Below are 16,885 nucleotides of genomic sequence, written 5' to 3'. Positions count from 1 at the left end.
TTTTTAAAACCTTATTTATATTTAATTTTATGTGTATGCATATTTTGGCTGCACATATGTATGTGCAGTCTGTGGGTGCCATGTCTGCCAAGGCCAGAGGAAGGTATCAGACTCTCTAGACTTGGATTACAGATGATTGTGAACCTCTGCATGGGTGCTGGGAACTGAACCCCAGTCCTGTGGAAGAGCAGCCAGAGTGATCAACCACTGAGTTATCACTTTAGACTATCTTCTTTTTCATGTTGTAAAATGTAAGTCCTGAAGAATTGATCTTGGGTCTTCCTTCTTGTACGATAAGCACTTTCCTGGGGCTGTAGTGATGGCTCAGTGGTAAAGAGAACCGACTACTCTTCCAGAGGTTCTGAGTTCAATTCCCAGCAACCACATGGTGGCTCACAATCATCTGTAATGGGGTCTGGTGCCTTCTTCTGGTGTGTCTGAAGAGAGCAATGGTGTACTCATATACATAAAATTTAAAAAAAGAGAGAAAAAAAGAAAATTGTTAAAAAAAAAATAAGCGCTTTCCTGATCAATCTGTCTCCTCAGCAAAGTTCTTAAGGCAAAAATTCCCAGAGCCAATGTGTCCCTGACAGTTGGCTACAATCAGAGTGATCTGAGGTGGGATTTGGTGTGGATCGGTAGCAGGTGACAAGGAAGGTCAAGGACTCCTCACAAATGTAGGGACTTTGAGTTCTGAATTCCAGGAAGGGGTATCAAGAAAGTTCAAGAAATGGCTGACCAGTCTTTGAGGCAGGAAGAAGGTGACTTTGTCTTGACTTCAGATAGGATGCCATGTTCTCTGGGGTAGAGTGAACAGAGTCCAGGGGAGGTCATGGCCTCATGAAACTCAACATGTCCTAGCACAGTGCTCATGCAGAATGGGAGAGCTTTCCTGTGACAGGCTTTGACCCTTTCCTGAGAATCAGATGGATGGAAGTCAGATTCTTCACCATAGGCACCATGGAATATAAGAGCACGGTCTTCAGTCCTATGTCCTGTCTTATGTGGGAGGCTCATTTCTGATGGTTCTCTCCATGATTCCAGGCTCAATAACACAAGCTTAAGTCCCTCCCACATTCCCTGAATGACAGCTGCTTTTCTTGGCTTGTTGTATTGCTCTCCTTTTAAAAAGCAAAGAGAAGGCTGGGAAAGAGCATTCTTTTTTCCTCAAGTTGAGAAGTTAAAAGAAATGACCCCTGTTTCAACCCCTCACTGGGATTACAATGTCGAGAGACCTCAGCTACCACCATCATTGCTGTCTTTTAAGAATATTGTTCTTTTAGTTGTATAGATTTGTGGGTAAGTGTATGATGCTTCCATTTTGTGTACAGTGTGTAATTGTTAAATGAGGGCCTCTGGCATTTCCACCACCTTAAATGTTTTAAAAAATTAATTCACGCACAATGATTGTGTGTGTGTGTGTGTGTGTGTGTGTGTGCGTGTGTATGTGTATTTGTTGGTATAAGTGTGGTGTATGGTACCCCCAACACAAATCAGATAACTCCATTTGTATCTTCTTATCATTGCTCTGTGGTTAGAGCCTGAAAGTTCTCCCTTTTTGTAAACTCATGAAATATATAATAGATTATTTCAACTACAGTACTTTAGCTGTTCTCCATAAAGTGGTGTTTAGTGATAACATTCTCATGTGTTCTGGTACACAATGTCTAACCTCCCATCATCCCCATCCCCAAGTCACCAAAGCCAGGCCTGAAGCCCCTTTACTGCTCAGTCAGACCTTAGCCATCTAAAGTTCCCTTATGTTCATGACCTCCTGCCCTGAATAGCTGTTTTTTTGGGGGGGATTCATTATAGATGAATTTTTAAGTTCCTGTTTATTTCTAGATACCATTTGTTCAACAGATTAATAATTTGGAAATAGGGGTTGGGAGATGGCTGAGTCAGTAAATGATTATCCCATAAGCACAAGGACCTGAGATCAGTCCTCAGCATCCATACAGAAAGTCAGGCGTGAGGTATATGCTTGTGATCCAAACTCTGGAGAGGCAGAGACAGAAAGATCCCAGAGTCTCACTGGCTAAACAGCCTTGCCAAATTAGTGAGCTCTCTCAGAACACAAGGTGAATGACATCTGAAGAACGACACTTCAGGTTGTCCTCTGGGGTCTCTACATATATGTACACACACACACACACACACACACACACACACACACACACACACCACACCAAAGTAGTGTGCACTTCCAGTCAACCATGCCGTGTCACAGCTTCAGTCTTCCCATCTCTAAAATGAAATCACAGGTTCCTCGTGTTTTGTGCCTTCATCCCTGACTCCCGCCCTTGAACTTCACATGAAGACACCTTCCTGATGGAGAGCAAGACCGCAGCATCTTATTTGCTCACCCAGGAGATGGGAAGTGAAGCAGGAAGCTGATGTGTCTGGCAAGACCCCATGGTACAGTGCGAGCTAGAGCGCCCCCAAGTGCTAAGCCAGAGACTACTGTGAGGCAGCACCTCTTTCTCTCCAGTTTTCAAAACTGCATCTCACCTGTTTGCAGGATTAATCCCATCTGTGTTTCTAGTGGCATCCCATGAGCACTTAGCCTACCAGGATTTTCATCTAGTACAGAGCCCTCTTGAATTTCTTTCAGATGCTCTGCTTTATGGCCGGAACAAAGCCTTTTCTTAGTAACATTAAACCTTTTACGAAGTTTCAAATGTGGCACCAGAGTGGAATAAGATACACCTGGGGCTTGATTAGTGGTGGTTTGAGCACATAAGAAAAGGTAAGATAAAGAAAACAGCGGCCCTCCCAAAAGGCGGCTGAGGTTATGCAATTCCATTAAATTATGTTTATGGTTTAACTTGTCAGTATTGTGTAACAAAAACGACTTTCCTGGAGTCTATCTATCAGCTATTTGCCATTAATTAGTGCCTACAAATTACTCTTTGTACCTGTCCTGTTCTTCTGGTGTCTTATAAATCAGAGCTGTCGTGGTTCATGAACTTCTACAGATGTCAAGATCTGCGTGCAGCATGTCTCTCGATAATGTGTCTTGTGTCTCTTGCCTCCCGCTCCCCAAGGTCTCCAACACCTGTGATTCTATCTTTGTGAACGGGAAGGAGATGAAGAGCAAAGTGGGCACAATTGTCAACTTCACCCACCAGCACTTCACTTCCCAGGTGGAGATCACCGTCTGGGTGCCCCGCCTGCCACTGCAGATTGAGATCTCAGATACGGAGTTGAGCCAGATCAAGGGCTGGAGGATCCCAGTGGCACCCAACAGGAGGTGAGGAACAGGAGCCTGGGCTGTGGGTTAGAGGCTGCTGGGGCTCAGGTGTTTGTGGGAGGCAAGCTGGTTCTTAGGAAGCAATGTCTGAAGTGTGTTGCCATGGTCTGGGTTTGGCTTCCAGCAGTGCATGAGAGTGCTCTTGACTTGGGCTCCTGTGGATCTGACTTGGATGATGACTAACAGTTGGATGTGAGAAAATGACACCAAAGACAATATTAATGGTGACAGCCACGATACTGGCAGCCTCATAGAGCAAGCCGTCTTTAGGATGTGGGAAGGTGAGGTGAGATCTAAGAAGCGGCTACACAGAGCTTGGCCTTCACAACATAACTACTTCCTGCTGTCTGCCCACAACTATCCACTACTTCCTCAGTCATTGTTTCCTTCCTGACTGTCATCCATGGAGTGAGGTATCCTGTGGTAAAAAGCTCATTGTTGAAAATGAGACTGCCTGAGTTTCAGCCTTGGTTTCTGCCATGTACGGCCATGGGACTTCATGATGCCACCTACATATTCTTCAGTTCCTTCAACTATAAATTGGAAACAATAGTGTGACAAGAGGTCCCAAGAATCCAGTGAAATGATGTGTTCTGCAGGGGGAGGTCTCGAAGTCGAACTCTTCTCCAGGATGCCCATCTGCTGCTTATTCAGGTGTAGCAGAAATGTCCCCCACAGGCTCAAATGTTTCATCACCAGGTCCCCAGCAGGTGGCGCTGTTTGGGGAGGTTATAAAACCTTTTGGAGGAGGAGCCTTGATAGAGGAAGTATATCACTGGAGGTGGGGTGGGCTTTGAGAGTGCGCCCCACTTCCTGTTCTTACTCTCTGTTTCCTGAGTATGTGTATAATCTGAGCAGACATTATTATTATTATTATTATTATTATTATTATTATTATTGCTTGTGCTGTCAGACCTTCCTCACCATGATAAATGATATCCCTCTGGAACTGTGAGACAAGATTAACCCTCTCTTTCCTAAGTTGCTTTCTTTCGGGAAAATTATTTTATCACGGCAACAGCAATAAAACTAGAAGTCCAGTCAAGCACTAACCTGGCACCGTGCCAAGGAGACTTCCCAGCTGCAATTACAGCCAAAGCAATCTATCGTCGGATGTGGGGATGATCGAGGAGGGCCAGATTCATCAGATGAGACCCTTGAAAGCTGAGCACCTCCTCCAGCTAGTGGCAGAAGGGCACTGGAGAGGTCTGAGGGTGAGGACCACTTGACGGGGTGATGCTGGCTTTGAAGATGGATTGAACCATGCACCAGGACAGTGCTTGGAGCCTTTAGGATCCATGAGCCTCCTCATGATGAACACAGTCCAGTGGCACCCAGTATAACTGTTGGTACCAACCTAACTGTCTAGATGTGGATTCTTTCCTAAAAGCTTCAGATGAGGATCCAGCTGACATCTTGACTTCAGCTTCAGAGTCTTGATGTAGAATGTCTCATTGGAGCCTCCTTGTACCGTGACTCACAGAACTGCAAGCAAGCAAATGTTTTTTTTTTTTTTTTAACTGTGAGGTTTGTGGACATTTGTTACACCACAAAGCAAGAAAGTAACCCAGATATTGTTACCCAGTGTTGGAGTGCAGCTGTAACACTCCATGGAGAGAGTCTTTGCAAGTAGACAGTAGGTGGAAGGCGGAAGTCTCTGGAGGAGCATAGTGGCCTTTGGCAGACTCTTTGTAGACTCATGGGTGGTGGTGAAGGTGTTGACAATGAGCCAGATGGCATGAGACATTGCTGGGAAGCTCCCATCACCTGGTTGGAAATAGCAGTCATCCTGGACAAGAGCGCACTTGGAAAATATTCAGAGGGTGTGGGGAGCACGGATTCTCATTTGACTGCTACAAATTGCCAGTGTGCTGTGCCCTGCACTTACATGGGAAGTGAATGAAACTGTCTGTGAAGCTGTGATTCCCAGGCAAAGTGTTGAGTGTGTGCCTTGCTTTTTACAGTTAAATGCTAGAGGAGAGAAAAATGGAGGCAAGGGCTGTTAAACCGGTGGAAACAGGTATCCAATGGTGTTGAAACAATCAGCTTTCCCAGATGCTGTGTGATGGGAAAACTCAGACACGCTCTGAAACAGAGGCTCAGGATACCACAAAGGCCCAGAACTAGACTCCAAGTTCCTCTGAAACATGAAGTGTCAGCACAGTGAACTGATGCTGTCTGAGGGGCTGACATCTTCCACCCATCCCCTTGAACAAGGAAGTAGACATTACCCTTAGAGACAAAGCATCAGGGACAGAATGGGAGCCATGATGTCAAGGGACCACCACTGAGACATTAGCATCATTGATGACCTCTGACTTCCAAACTCCATTGAAACCAGATCCTGTGTGCCACGCCAGAACAGATTCAACAGAAGTGGATTCCTAGCTGTCTCTGTGTTCTTTAAAATCACAATATCTAAGCTGTGTGGATTGTAACATTGAAATCACTTATTATCTTGAGTCTTGAGGGGTGTATTTGCTATGGAATTTTAAGTAGTCTCAATACCATTGAGTACATAAGCAATATCAGTAAGGAGAAGTAACTGGACAAACCTCTCAGTTGGATAGTCTTGGCAGCGTGGGAAGGATGGCAGAATAAAGCCAGTGAAGTCAGGGATGGACGAGAAGACTCAGTCTAAGTAAAACAGAAAATCAGCTGGACAGACCACCAGGGACTTGTGGGACAGTGACAAGATGTCTGAAGTTCCTGGAACTAGAATCTGGGGGAGCGGATAGTGAGAATGGGGGGCTGAGAGCACATGATGACAACGGACCAAACTTGGTAAAATACACAAGTTATTCAGAGGCAAGCATCCAAGGCAACCACCAGCTGGGCAAATGCTAAGGAATCTGTGTGACAGCAGTGACAACATCTCACAGTGACATTTCTGAGATTTAAAGGCAAAGGGGAGATCTTAAACCAGAGGTTCACACCAATGATTATCACAAGCCATCCTAGTGCTAATCTCTGGCGTGTTTAAGATGGCCTCTCTGTTCTACCTGTTTGGTTAAGGAAAAACTTTGCATCACTAGCACAGGTTACCCCAGTCAGCATTCTCCGTTGTAAAATATATTTAATGTAAAGAGCAGAATGGAGAGAGTGTGGGCCTGTGATTGAAAGCTGCCAATTTTGTTTGGGGGCTGTGTGAGTTTCTATTCTAAGAGAGGTGTGTGGAAATCACCGGGGGACACTCATGATGTACCAAACAGACACTGTCTCTGTGATGCATTCTGAAGGACCGAGAATAAAAAGAGAAGAGATTCTTATCACTTATTAGCTACTTTTCTTGTTGCTGCCACCAATTATGTGGTGAAGGCATCCTAGGTGAGGAGGGGTTGGTTTTCATTCATGACGGGGAAGGCGTGGCAGTGGGCACAGGAGGCTGCTTATTCACATCAAGGGAAATCAGGACGTGGCAGGGATCCACGGCCAGGTTGGGCTGGAAACCCTAAATCTTGGAACCACCCCTCCAGCTAAATTCTGGGGCCCAAAGGTTTCACAACTTCACCGAAGATGCTGAGGACCAAGTATCCTGATACACAGGCCTGTGTGGGACATTTTACATTCAATCACAGAGAGCATGTCGCTCTGATTTTAAGTGCTATATCCTTTTGTCCCCAAAGCCTTTTTTTTTTTCTTATTGATGAAGATAACTTGCCTTGTCTCTGGGAACCCAGAATTTCCCTATGGCTGTGCTGGAGAGGTTTTGTGTGCCTCCCTGCTTTGTTTTCAGAACTTTGTTCTCTGACCTTAAGGGAGATAGCCAATTCAGAAGTCAACGACAGTTTGGCTCAGATCTGTAGTTAGCATTGGGCTGTTGGGCCACTTGGTGAACACTGAGAAGATTGATTTGCCCATGGCCATGTGAAAAAAGATGGAATGGATGCAGAAAGGGAGAGGACACATAGTGTAGCAGCTAGGGTGGCCTTGCCTCTGCAGATAATCAGTTACGTGGCCTTCATTGAGGGACCTCTGTTCTCCCATCTTGGTCTCTTAATCGGTAAGATCAGAACAAGAGTTAAACCTCAGTTTCCAGGCTCTTCAAAGGTTGGATGTGTGTGTGGCCACTGTGATGTCTGTCTGTCTGTCACAGGTGCCAGAGTTCAAGGTAGTCTAACTCAATGCACAGGGATGTCAGCTGGCACTCTGGGAGAATGGGCTGTGGTATGTCTAACTCTTCTTGTAGGAGTTGTTGTGGATGCTGCTTTGCCTGCTCTGACATGGTCTCCATCCACAGAACAGCCAGTGGTCAGCAAAATCCTCCCCAGAAGGTCACAGGGCAAGTTCTACTCAAATGGAAGGTTCTAGAATCGAGGAGACAGAGAGGATTTTTCTGAGAGGGGGCTGTTGACAATTAGGGGGTCAGTGGAAAATGGAAGGAAGGATATAAGAATAGAGAGAGAGAAAGAGAGAGAGATGGATGAATGAATGAATCAATAGATTCCTAATAGGAAAAAGCTTCTGCATTTCCTCTGACAGTCAGGCTGATTCAAGGGCAGTCAAGGCTTCCCGTCAAAGAGGAACCTTAATCTATTTTGCTTCCTTTGTGTTCCAGGCCCACCCGGGAGAGCGATGATGAGGAAGATGAGGAAAAAAAGGGACGAGGGTGTACCCTGCAGTACCAGCATGCCCTGGTGCGTGTCCTCACTCAGTTTGTATCTGAGTCACCTGACCTGGGTCAGCTGACCTACATGCTGGGTCCTGACTGGCAGTTTGACATCACTGACCTGGTAACCGAGTTTGTGAAGGTGGAGGAGCCGAAAATTGCCCAGTTACAGGATGGCAGGATCCTGGCAGGACGGGAGCCAGGCATCACCACTGTGCAGGTATTGCTGGGTGGGGTGGGCTTGTGGGGGTGTCTTTGCCACTTTCCCCCTAACCCCAGTGATTTCTCCAGCTAATGGTATATGTGTATATTGCAATCAGATATGTCATTTTACACATGTTCATCCTATGTGCAGGAATCTATTCCTTGGTTTTATAGCTCAAAACTCAGAGAACATGGGAAACAAAGAAACAGTATTTTCCAGACACAGCAGGGCAGATGTACATATGAACTCAGTGGTTATGACAACACAGACCTGGGCAAGGTCAAACCAGACAAAATCACAGCATGAAGCGAGTGCATAGGCATGAGGTCCAGCTCCTAGCTGAGAAGCTGTTGATACTGATAGCTGCGGGGGGGGGGGGTTATGGGAGGGTCTATTTTCTCTAAGCATATGGCCCCTGGTAGGTCAATTTCAGTGGCGATGATGTGCCAAGTAATATATGGCCAGCACAAATTAAACTTGATTAAAAAACAAAACAAAACAATAAAGAAGACACAGGGTTGGGTTATGTGGGGAAGGGGGTGGATCTGGGAGGATGGGGGAGAGATGGATAGGATGAAGATACACCGCATGGAATTATCAAAAGGTTACTTAAACAGTTTTAAAAGTTCCTTTGCATTTTAGAGTATAGAAAAACATCTCCTTTACCAGAGAAAACCAAATTAAATACATACTACTTGAAATCATTTTATTCCGAATGAGAGCTTTTAAAAATTAAGAAAAAGATTGCATGTATGTAGCTGCATGTGCTACATATGTGTGGGTATTTGGAGGTCAGGGGACACCTTTGTGGAGTTGATTCTTCTCTTCTGCCTTTCTGTGGGTTCCGAGGTTGACACTCAGGTCACTAGGCTTGCATAGCAAGTGCCTTTACCTACCCAGCCACCTTGTTCCCCCACAATACTTTACACTTTGTACAGCAGAATAGATAGTAGCAAACATCCTAAAAGCTAAACCCACCTCCGGCCTTGCGGTTTAGCCGTTATCCATGTTATACCCAGAAGAGTACACAAAATGAAATTTGAAAGTATACATTTTACAAGAGATAAAGACCCGTGGTTAAATGGTCTCTGTGACATCCTTACAACAACCTTTTATTGCAAAGTTTGGTAGGATGATTATGCAGAATTTTTATACCAACCCAAAATGCTATCTATCATAAAGTCATGGTTTTTGGTGCTTCCCAAGCTAATTTTTTGGTGCAGTTAGCCAAAATGTGTTATATTCTGCATTTATCTTCTATTTACACCTCACAGACACCACAGATTTACATCTTATGTGGCACCCATTTCTGCAGTGATGCCTTTGTGGGCTGGAAGACCAGGTGGGCTTGACTGGGCTCTGCATGACACGCCAAGGCTGGGGTCAGGGTATCTGTAGGCTCTAACCAGGAAGTTTTGGGAAATAACTGACCTCAGAGCTCACTCCCCTTCTTGGGAGAACGTCACTGTGCATCTAGCACCAAGGCTTCTGTGTCCTGGCTGGCTATCAGCCAGGAACCCTGTATATTTCTTCTTGTGGACTCCCTCCCTTGTCAGTAGGGACTCCAAGTGTCCCTCTCTTGTTGGTAGGGACTCCAAATGTCCCCGACTTCCTTCTGTCACCAGCTTGGAACACAGCCATTCCTCCTCTACCCCCAAAGAGCTCTGGTGACCATACTGGGTGCCCTCTGTGATGCTCCAGGCATCTGTGTTGTGTGACATTGAAGAGTCACAGGATGAGCTTTCCTTCCCCACCAACCCCGCCCCAACACATGCCAGGAATGAGTGAGGGCAGGATGTCTTTGGGAGGAATATTCTAGAAATAATTTCACTTACCAGGCATATTATCTATGAGAGTTAGACCCCAACCCCCTGGCTGTACATCAGATGGTTTATTTGGAGAAATAGCTACTTAGGAAATGCCAGTTCAACTGGTTTATCCAGTGATGACCCATTTACATGTACAGTGATCATGGGTGTCAGTGAGGAGCATCTGCCTGCCCACCGGAAGGGATGTTCACAAAGAGCAGGCCGGGCACCACCTCATCAGAGACTGTGCCACCGACCCATGTTCAGAAACTGCTTAATGGTTGTTGAAAAATCTCTGCTTCTCCCATACCTATCACTAAGGTAGAAAACTTCAGTGAGGACTCCTAACCTGAACTCCACCTTTTCCTTATAATAAAGTCTAGTTAAGGAAAGATGTGAATGACCACAGACCCACCTAAACAGTTCCCAGTGTGTTCCTTTGCCAGAATGTGGGTCGGGTCCCCGATGGCCCTGGCCGCTCAGGAGTTAAAGGTGGCCCTGGGGGACAAAGTCACAAGCATTTCCCTTGCTTTTCAGGTCCTTTCGCCTCTCTCTGACTCCATCCTTGCAGAGAAGACGGTTATTGTCCTGGATGACCGAGTCACTATCACAGAGCTGGGTGTACAACTGGTGGCTGGCCTGTCCCTTTCTCTGCAGCCTCACAGGGCAGACAAGAGGGCCATCATCTCCACAGTGGCTGCTCAGGATGTTCTCCAAGCCCCACAGCAGGTGAGACTCCCAGAGGCATGAAGTTCTGTGCATACAGTTATCTCTATTCTCAGTTATGGCTCCTTGCACAGAAAGCCAGCAGAGTGTCATAGCCAGGCCTGGTAGCTCTTGGACCTCCTTCTTGTTTCTTATCCAGTTTCTATTTGTCTCTGAGAAAAGCACCCAGGGCTTAGCTACATCTTCCCATGCCCTTTGCTTTCCCATGGGTTGATCTGTGGTAGGTGTGGATCATGGTTGAGGGATCCCCTGTTCTCTCCAACCTGCCAAACAGACAAAGCAATTTTTTGAAGCTCGGAGACTTCATATCAGCTACTTGCACAGGAATGGCCAATTGGTACCCGATTGTCCTGTTGATGGCAGGGATCATCAACTCTGAAGCTCCCCTGTATCTTAAAACATGCACAACCTTTTATAAAGAGACAGGAACATGGTGCCATTCAAATGAGCCAGCCCCCACACCACCTCATTTACCAAGGACTTCCCCCAGGAGATGCCCCCCACAGGGTTTTTGCTGTGTCAGCACCAACTTCCTGGTAAACGGGTGTTCAAAGTGGCATTGTCTTGAACAGTAACTGAGTAGTTGTTACATCTGAAATTGATTCAGATAAATCACCCACATCTGAGTGTCTCCGCAAAGGTCAAAGTCACACTCTGTGGGAAGACGTGCAATAAATTAATTTACACTTTAATATAGTCACTTAAGTGCATTCCTGGCACCTCATGTCAGTGGAGATCCAGTACATTAATGATACAAGGTCAAGGCATAACAAGAGCTAGGACCATCGCATCTGGAAATCCACCTCTATCTGAAGATGCCAGGAACATCTGGAGGAAGTCGTGTTTGTGAGTTTGAAGGAACCCAGTTGTAATACTGTTTTCTGGTTTCGCTTTCCTTAGGAAGCCGTAGTCAGTTCCTGGATTTTGTTCAGCGATGGCTCAGTGACACCTTTAGACATTTATGATCCCAAGGATTTCTCGGTGACCGTTTCCTCATTGGATGAGATGGTGGTGTCTGTCCAGCCAAACCTTCAGACCAGATGGCCAATCGTGGTTGCCGAAGGTGAAGGACAGGGGCCCCTGATCAAGCTAGAAATGTCCATCAGTGAGTCTTGTCAGAAGAACAAGAGGAAGAGTACTCTTGCCGTGGGCAAAGGAAATGTCAAGGTCAGATTTGAACCTGGAATGCATGAGCAGCAAGGAGGCAACGACATTGGAGGGATAAACCGGGAATACAAAGGCCACCTCAGCAATTCCATAGAGCGTGAGGGAAGCCAGGAGCGTGCAGCCCAGGAATGGTTCCAACATGGCACACCAGTTGGCCATGAGGACAGGACCAACAAAAGCACAACCCCACAGTCTCCCATGGGAGGAAAGCTCCTCAAAGGTGGAACAGATGCTTTCACGAGCTTCCCCACTCAAGGGAAATTACCAGAATCCAATAACCCTGGTGACCTCACGATGACCTCCAGGGGGTTAACGGATTTGGAGATCGGAATGTATGCCCTGCTTTGTGTCTTCTGTCTGGCCATCTTGGTCTTCCTGATCAACTGTGTGGCCTTTGCTTGGAAGTACAGACACAAAAGGTTCGCGGTGAGTGAGCAAGGCAACATCCCCCATTCCCATGACTGGGTCTGGCTCGGGAATGAGGTAGAACTGCTGGAGAATCCCGTGGACATCACTCTGCCCTCAGAGGAGTGCACAACCATGATCGACAGGGGTCTGCAGTTCGAAGAGAGGAACTTCCTGCTGAATGGCAGTTCCCAGAAGACTTTTCATAGTCAGCTGCTTAGACCCCCTGACTATGTGTATGAAAAAGAGCTGAAAAATGAACCTATGGGTTCCTCCGGCCCAAAGAGGAAGAGAGTCAAGTTTACTTCCTACACCACCATCCTCCCTGAGGATGGGGGCCCATACACCAACTCCATCCTGTTTGACAGTGATGACAGCATCAAGTGGGTCTGCCAGGATATGGGGCTGGGGGACTCGCAGGACTTCAGAGACTATATGGAAAGACTACAGGACCAGATGTAAAGTCCTTTCTTAAGTTTGTATTCACCTTTATGCCTTCTGTTTTCTGAGCGATGGAACAGTGGATCTGATCAGCAATAGGGGGTGACTCAACACAGTGTCAGAGTGGGGATCTGGAGGGAGCCCTCTCTAAGAGGGTATCAGCAGCCTGGAGAGCTGGACAAGGTCTATAAAACCAGCTCCTGGGGATGGGAGACATCAGAGACAGCAGCCTGGCGGTAGACACGACCCCACAGACACTGTTAGTCACCTCGTGACCAATGGCCGTGTGTAATTAGGAATGTTCCAGGTGGTGATTTTTTTCTATTTCTAGCCCTTTTAAAGCACAGTGGACACTCATTGCGCGTGGCCTGAGTTCAAATCTCCATGGTGGAAAAATGAGTGAATGTAACGTCCTTAGCAGTCAGGAGTGAGGCTCATTATTTTTATACACATCTGGACTCTCATCTGTTTTTTTGACCTTGCATTTTTTTGAGGGGGAGGGGTTGTTTCAGAAGCACTTAAAGAAGAGTTGATGTTTGATGTTCCAAAGAGTTTTATTCCCTGGAGCTCATTGTGTTCCGCCATTATGGGGGTCTCCACACAGGATGCCATTTTTTTTTAAACTTTGTTGCTGGGGATGGTGTTTAGGAAACAGTCTCATGTTTTGTCCCTCCTTCTTGACATTGGTCTTTCTCATTTATCTTGGGAACAGGGGTCTGACTGGAGACCCAGAAGAGAGGTTTTTTGTTTTTTGTTTTTTTTTGTTTTTGTTTTTGTTTTTAATATTCTTCCACATGAAATTTAACAGATTTCGAGAAAGGTCCTGTCACAAACATGTTTTTATCGTTTGCTTGTTAGTGATTTGTGAATCTCCTGGGGTACAGTTCTGAGGGAAGAGAGACTCCAGTACCATAGTATGGATAAAAGTCCTCTGTGCTCAATGCAATGTATTAATTCAAACTGAAATAAATAAAAAAAACAGGATTGAGGGGCTGGAGAGATGGCTTGGTGGTTAAGAGCACAGGCTGCTCTTGTAGAGGACCTGGAGTTCAGATCATAGTACCCGCATGGCGACTCACAACCTTCTGTAACTCCAGCTCCATGGGATCTGATACCCTCTTCTGGCCTCTGTGGGTACTACACTCATGGGCAAATACACAGACACATTCACTTAACTAAAAAACAAAAACAAACAAAATCAAATCTTTGAGAAATCAGGATTAATTTATACAACAAAGATATGAAGAAATATCTTCATATTAAACTTTTCACTTTGCAGACTATTTTTTTAAATAATGTTTCAAGTTAGCAATATAAGAGTCATTCATACAATGACTGGAAAAAAAATCTCAGTTGTCTTTCAGATAGACAAGAAACCATCTCAAACACCTTTTTGTAGAGAAAGCAATGGTTTTCCCAAATTCATAATTATAAAGGACCGTCCCAGAGCCCAAGAATCAGTTTTTACAAACAGACCATGGTATTAAAAAGATTTTTGCATTATTTTCAATAAAAGTGCTATTTACAAGCATATTTCATGAGTAGTCTCAAGAAAGACAGGGATTTTGGCTTAGCCAAATGTGACATTTTTGTTTATCATAATGATGTAACTAGAAAAGCAGATACTAGACTAGTATGGCTCATTGTGAACTCAACTGAGCCATTGTCAGCTCTCAAAAGTGGGATTTTTTTAAAGGCCCAAAGCCGGAAGCACATGCAGGAGGTCACTGATGTCAAAGGGCTGACATGTGAACCTCTCAGAGGAGACTTTTTCTTATCCCTCTGCTCTCATTTTGTATATGTCCAGGCTGGAAACATGGCAGCCATCTCTTCTGTAGCCACGACAGGACAGCTAAGATGTTCTCCCTGCCTCTCCCAATTCCAGCACTGTGTTTACAAACAGTGGGCTGGGCATGCAGGTCCTATGCTATATTCCCCAGCAGTATGTTTGCTTGCTTTGTGTTTAGAATGGCTCCTAGGAATGGAAGGTACTGACTAGAGAAGGAATCCAGGAGACGCAGGCATTGCATGAGTTTGGCTGACATCTGCTACTGCCAAGAGCTCTCTCGTTAGCTAGCTGTTTCTAGGAAGGTTGGAGCAGGGCTGGTAGCCCCAAAACACCTGTGCAGTGCAGCAGAGTTCCAGATAAGTTTCAGCTCCTTTCATGAGCCATTTAAAATCCTTTCTTCCACCACAGAAATAATGAGAAGTCATTTCTGAAAGAGAGGTACCTCCCTGGAAGTAAGGACATACAAAGCAGAATGCCTCTTCTTGTTTAGGTGGGGCCTTGGGTTAGCCTGTAATTTAGCAGGAAATTACCATGAGTGGTATAAGTAAGCATTGCTTGTGATTGACAGGCTTGCAGTGGGGGTGGGGTGGGGTGAGAGGAGGAGGAGGAGGAGGAGGAGGAGGAGGAGGAGGAGGAGGAGAACGAGGAGAACGAGAACAGGGGAGCTGACCATGGTCCTGAAGAGGTCTCCATGGCCTTCTTAGACATACTCAGTGAATTACCCTCTGTGCACATTCACGATGTTGCTGTGTTAGACACTATCAGTTCAAATAAAAGTCAAGTGGTAGGTTCTGAGGGAAAGTCCACTTTTTAACATGTGACACACAATTGCACACACATACACACACACATATGCACATGTATTCATATCTGTAGTGTGGATACCAAGACATCACAAACTCTGTCATTTGGTGGGAATCCAAAGAGCCTGCTAGTGATTCTCAGACTCAGCTTGGGCAGGACTCAGCATCACAGTGTTGTAGAAGCATCTTCTGCTCTAACTCTCCCTTGTAGGTTATAAAATGGTGGTTGTCTCAGTTTATGTGGCTTACTTGATTTTTCATCAAGCAAGCTATGTTTTTTTGTGCTAGCCCCTGAAATACATGAACTAAAATGAGGGAGGTGGCATAAACTATCAAGCCTTAAAATAAAATTTCCCAAGGCCTACATTTGCCTGGATTTCAGTTTTCATGGTTGAGATATCTAAATTATAACTCTTGATAGATAATCTGAGCCAGATACACATTATCAAGTCCTTTCCTCTGCCACGAGAATGATGCTTGTGATTAGATTCTTCCTGGGGGAGTCAGGAGAGGGCAACAGGCTGTGAGCTCTTTGGCTGCACAGAGGGAAGTTGAGACATGAGACAGACAACGATAGTATGACCTGGGACATTTAGAGACAATGCAGTCCCTGTCTTCAGGATTTGCATGTGATGCTTTTGGGGTTAAGGTATAGGGACTCTGGAGGCAGGTGCCACATGAAAGGACTGGGGCTGAGTGACAGGTGTGCTGGATTTAAGAGATGCATAAATACAGTGGAGTCTTTGGCCAGAAGAATAGCAATGTAAACAGTGTCAGAAAACTATCTGCCTGGCATACTAGCCAGGCACATTCCCAGACCATGACAATTCTTAACTGTCTTGGCAGGAAGTTTCTGCTTACAGACATGAATACGGCCAACACATGCATTGATTCTATTTTACTCTCTTGGCTACACCTATGGATTGAAGTAATTTGCACCTCATTTAAGGTTTAGGAAGCCACCTTTGGGTGTTCTGATCCACATTTTTGTTTGTTTGTTTCACTCTTTTGGAGGCTCAAGAGAGAGCTCATAAGCCTAAGGACTGGAATTTGATTCTCAGCATCCACATAAAAATCCAGGCATAATGCGTGGTGTATGCTTATAATCCCAGTATGGGGAAGCTGAGACAGGCAGGCACCTGAGAGTTCCTTTCCAGTCAGTCTAATGGGAAAGTTCTAGGTCCCAGTCAGAGGTCCTTTCTCAAAATGAAGGTAGATGGTGCTTGAGAAATGGAATGATTGACTTCTGTCCTATACAGCACACACACACACACACACACACACACACACACACACACACACACACACAGAGAGAGAGAGAGAGAGAGAGAGAGAGAGAGAGAGAGAGAGAGAGAGAATTAAAATGAAAGGGGGTTTTCAATGAGTGGGACCACAGTGAAGCTGTGCCTGTCATGAGTAGTCCCCCAGTCCCCAGCAGTGACCATAGGCAGTGTTTCTGAACCCTATCTTTAGCTCATTGGGTTTTCTACTCTGGTTATCTAAAGAGGGTCACATTTCTCTATTCAGGTCTCTGTAAATGACACCATGGATGGTTTATAAACTGTTCCTTTCTCCTTCATCAAAACTGTATCAGTATAATGTAATGCATCTCACCTGTCACACAGAAGGTGGATGGTGGGACAAAGTTTTGCTGAAATACAGAACAGCAGCTATTTTTG

The 16,885-nt window shown here is 45.5% G+C and overlaps 1 protein-coding gene across 1 annotated transcript in view; it reads left to right on the top strand.

Annotated features, from left to right (window-relative positions):
- Positions 1 to 12,635, top strand: part of Tmem132b (transmembrane protein 132B) — a 166,250-nt gene extending 153,615 nt beyond the window's left edge. The window contains exons 6-9 of the mRNA XM_028765948.1: positions 3,048 to 3,253; positions 7,812 to 8,082; positions 10,413 to 10,604; positions 11,502 to 12,635. Coding sequence (XP_028621781.1) covers positions 3,048 to 3,253; positions 7,812 to 8,082; positions 10,413 to 10,604; positions 11,502 to 12,635 — 1,803 coding nt within the window. The remainder of the gene's footprint in view (positions 1 to 3,047; positions 3,254 to 7,811; positions 8,083 to 10,412; positions 10,605 to 11,501) is intronic.
- The last annotated feature ends 4,250 nt before the right edge of the window (positions 12,636 to 16,885 follow it).

Source organism: Grammomys surdaster, unplaced genomic scaffold (assembly GCF_004785775.1).
Source record: "Grammomys surdaster isolate TR1022 unplaced genomic scaffold, NIH_TR_1.0 166, whole genome shotgun sequence".
In the NCBI taxonomy this organism is placed as follows: Eukaryota; Metazoa; Chordata; class Mammalia; order Rodentia; family Muridae; genus Grammomys; species Grammomys surdaster.
This window is presented reverse-complemented; position numbering and strand designations above follow the sequence as displayed.